At 43.6% G+C, this 3,126-nt stretch overlaps 1 protein-coding gene across 1 annotated transcript; it reads left to right on the plus strand.

Moving 5' to 3' along the window:
• The first annotated feature begins 248 nt into the window (after nt 1-248).
• Nucleotides 249-1,187, plus strand: LOC117872609 (olfactory receptor 52E2-like). The gene has a single exon (XM_034761258.1). It carries the CDS (start codon nt 249-251, stop codon nt 1,185-1,187), a length of 939 nt encoding a protein of 312 aa, XP_034617149.1.
• The last annotated feature ends 1,939 nt before the right edge of the window (nt 1,188-3,126 follow it).

Here is a 3,126-nt window from a genome sequence, read left to right on the forward strand (position 1 = left end):
ATATTACCCATTCACCTGGCTTGGTTAGTGCCGTCTGAGGCCTTCTCTGGACTTGACAATGATCTAAATATTCTGGTGCCATCTGTAAATGTTGGAGACGCACTGCTCACCCCCTTTTTAGATTGTTAATAACTATAAAATAGTTACCATAGTATTTGTTATAAAGCATGTAACCGCCCTCACTCTGCTTTTCTCCCTTCACAGGCACCTTGACTTTTTCTGAGCCCAATCAATGCATCAACCACCTCATGGCAGCTTTCAACCTCACCTCCTCTGACTCTTCAATGTTCATCCTAGCCGGCATCCCTGGCCTGGAAGCTGCCCACATCTGGATGTCCATCCCTTTCTTTACGTTCTACATTATCAGCCTGTTGGGAAATTTCATGGTTCTCTTTGTTGTAGGCAAAGAGCAGACCCTGCACAAGCCGATGTACCTGCTGCTCTGCATGCTGGCACTCACAGACATTGGCATGTCTACCTCTGTAGTGCCTAAGGCACTGCTTATATTTTGGTTCAATTTGAAAGGAACTATTATGGATGGCTGTCTCACCCAGATGTTCTTCCTTCACGCGATTGCTGTTATGCACTCAGCCGTTCTTGTGACAATGGCCTTTGATCGCTACATTGCCATATGTGATCCTCTGAGATACACCACCTTCCTCACCAACGCACGAATAGCTAAGTTAGGGCTTGTGGGTTTGACAAGAGCTGTTCTCTTCGTTCTGCCTGAGCCCCTGTTCTTGAGCAGGCAGCCATTCTGTGCCAACCACATTATCCCTCACACATACTGCACGCACATGACTGTGGCAAAGATGTCATGTGGGGACATCACAGTCAACAGGACGTACAGCTCAGTGACAGCGTTTGTAATCATCGGGTTAGACCTGACGCTCATTGCTCTGTCCTATGGTCTGATCCTTAGGGCCATCCTCAGAATCTCCTCCAAAAAAGCCCACCTGAAAGCCCTCAAAACCTGCACAGCCCACATCTGTGTGCTGCTGATGTCTTATACTCCCTCCCTCTTCTCCATTCTGACACAGCGGTTTGGTCATGGCATTGCTCCCCACGTTCACATCATCTTGGCCAACCTGTATTTAATCGTCCCCCCCATGCTCAACCCTATAATTTATGGGGTCAAAACCAAAGAGCTTCGTGACAAAGTGGGCAAATACACCTGCAGAATGTGATCACTGGGTGCCACTGACTTTAAACCTCCATGACAAGAGGAGGAAGGATATCTCCTCATCAGTCAAGGGTAATCTGTTCTAGTTTGGCTGAGATCAACATTTTGCGAGTTCACAGTCTGAGAACTTCCTCACACCTATCTTTTAACTCCATGACCAAGCACTGTTTTGTCCATTGCCTCTCTCTGACCATCACCTTAATACTTTCAGCATCACCCATCAGCCCCCACCCCACAAACCCTAAGTGACTTCAAGACCACTAAAAGATAGTGAAACTTTCTGACACAAGGTGGATTTCCATGAGTCCCTGTGTGAACAGGGTTCTGGATCAGTTCTGACAAACTGAAGTTGTGTTTTCAGATAGCCAAAGTCAAAGAAAGAAACTACAAGGCTGAACTTTATCATACATGCACAAAATGTACCGAATTTTTCTATATTGAGACCTTCAGGAAGCCTGGACGATAAACCAAATGTTTCATCTGGAAAGTGGTAATACAAGAATCTGCTGCAGGAATTGAGGAGATTCTACTGGAGTTTGTTGTTGAGAGTTTTGAAACTGTGTTTTTGACTGTTGTGTTAAACTACGATATCGCCTTTGAGTCAAATAACTTAGAATCATAGAAGATTAGGGTTGGAAGAGACCTCAGAAGACCATCTACTGCAACCCCCTGCTCAAAGCAAGACCAACCCCTACTAAATCATTTCCAAATCGTACCCAATTAAATCAAAATGTACCCCCTTGCACAGATGATTTTGGAGTTGCTTTTCAGATGGAATTTTTTACAATACACACTAGCCATTTCTGTGGTCAAAGACATAAAAAATAGGTGTTGAGATTTCATGTTGGAGTTTGTGAAACAGGACAAGCAAATTTAGCAGTTTTGGGTTGAAGATCTTGAATACATGGATTCCACTGAGGAGAAAATCTTCAGTGAACTTGGCTTGTTTGCTCTTTCATTACTGTCACTACCTTTTAGCAATGCTGAAGCAGAACGATTGTTTTCTCAGATGAACTGGATAAAAACAAAACTGCACAACAAGATGCAAGAGGAACTTTAAAAACCATTCTTAATGTTAGGGTGTATATGCAATGATACAAAATCTACTGTGAAGAATTTACATCAATGAAAGAAATGATTGCACGTGTCACTACTAATGTATAACCAGCGGCAGAAATATTTTACTTCTGACGAAGACAGCAGAGATGAAATGTTACCTTTTTAGAGGCTAAGAGAAACAAATTAGTAGACTCAAAATATGGACATTGGCTACCATGATTCAATGCATTAGAAATAAATAATAAAGTACTCTTATTGTTGTTTTAGCACTACCTATGTTTTGAGCTACATCTGCCTTATTTTTAACAATGTCATTCACCATTTTTTGTTTCAAACATCTGCCAACCCTCCATCAGGATACAAGTACCAGTACTGGGGTTTTGAATGTTAATTTGATTTTCATCTCACTTTGTTGCTAATGTGAGTGAACTCCTGCTGGGGCTTGTAGCTTTTTTTTTTTAATCAGATCTGTACTATCTATCTAAGAAAAAAATCCTTTGCTACTTGATGCATAGACCAATGTGTTAATAATAATAATAAAAAACTTTGTTTCAACAAATAGATTGGGCTTCTTTAGCATTAGTTTTTAAGTGACTCTGGGCCATTAATGCAGTAGAAATCTGGCAACCACGAGCCCAGAGATGTGCGAGAGGCAGAACAGCAGAACTGAGGCAGAGGTGGGGGCTGAGGCAGACCAGAGCCAGGAGCTGGGGCAGCACAGAGCAGCTACACCTCTGGGGAATCAGGACAGAGCTACAGCAGGCAGCTGCGGGGCCAGAGCCAGGATAGCGGGTGCCGGCCCGGGCACACGTAACACAGCAGCCGAGCGTGATGAGTGGCTGGGGACAGCAAGGTGGGACCATGGGCAGAGGACGCAGCACAGG

This window comes from Trachemys scripta, chromosome 1 (genome assembly GCF_013100865.1).
Source record: "Trachemys scripta elegans isolate TJP31775 chromosome 1, CAS_Tse_1.0, whole genome shotgun sequence".
In the NCBI taxonomy this organism is placed as follows: Eukaryota; Metazoa; Chordata; order Testudines; family Emydidae; genus Trachemys; species Trachemys scripta.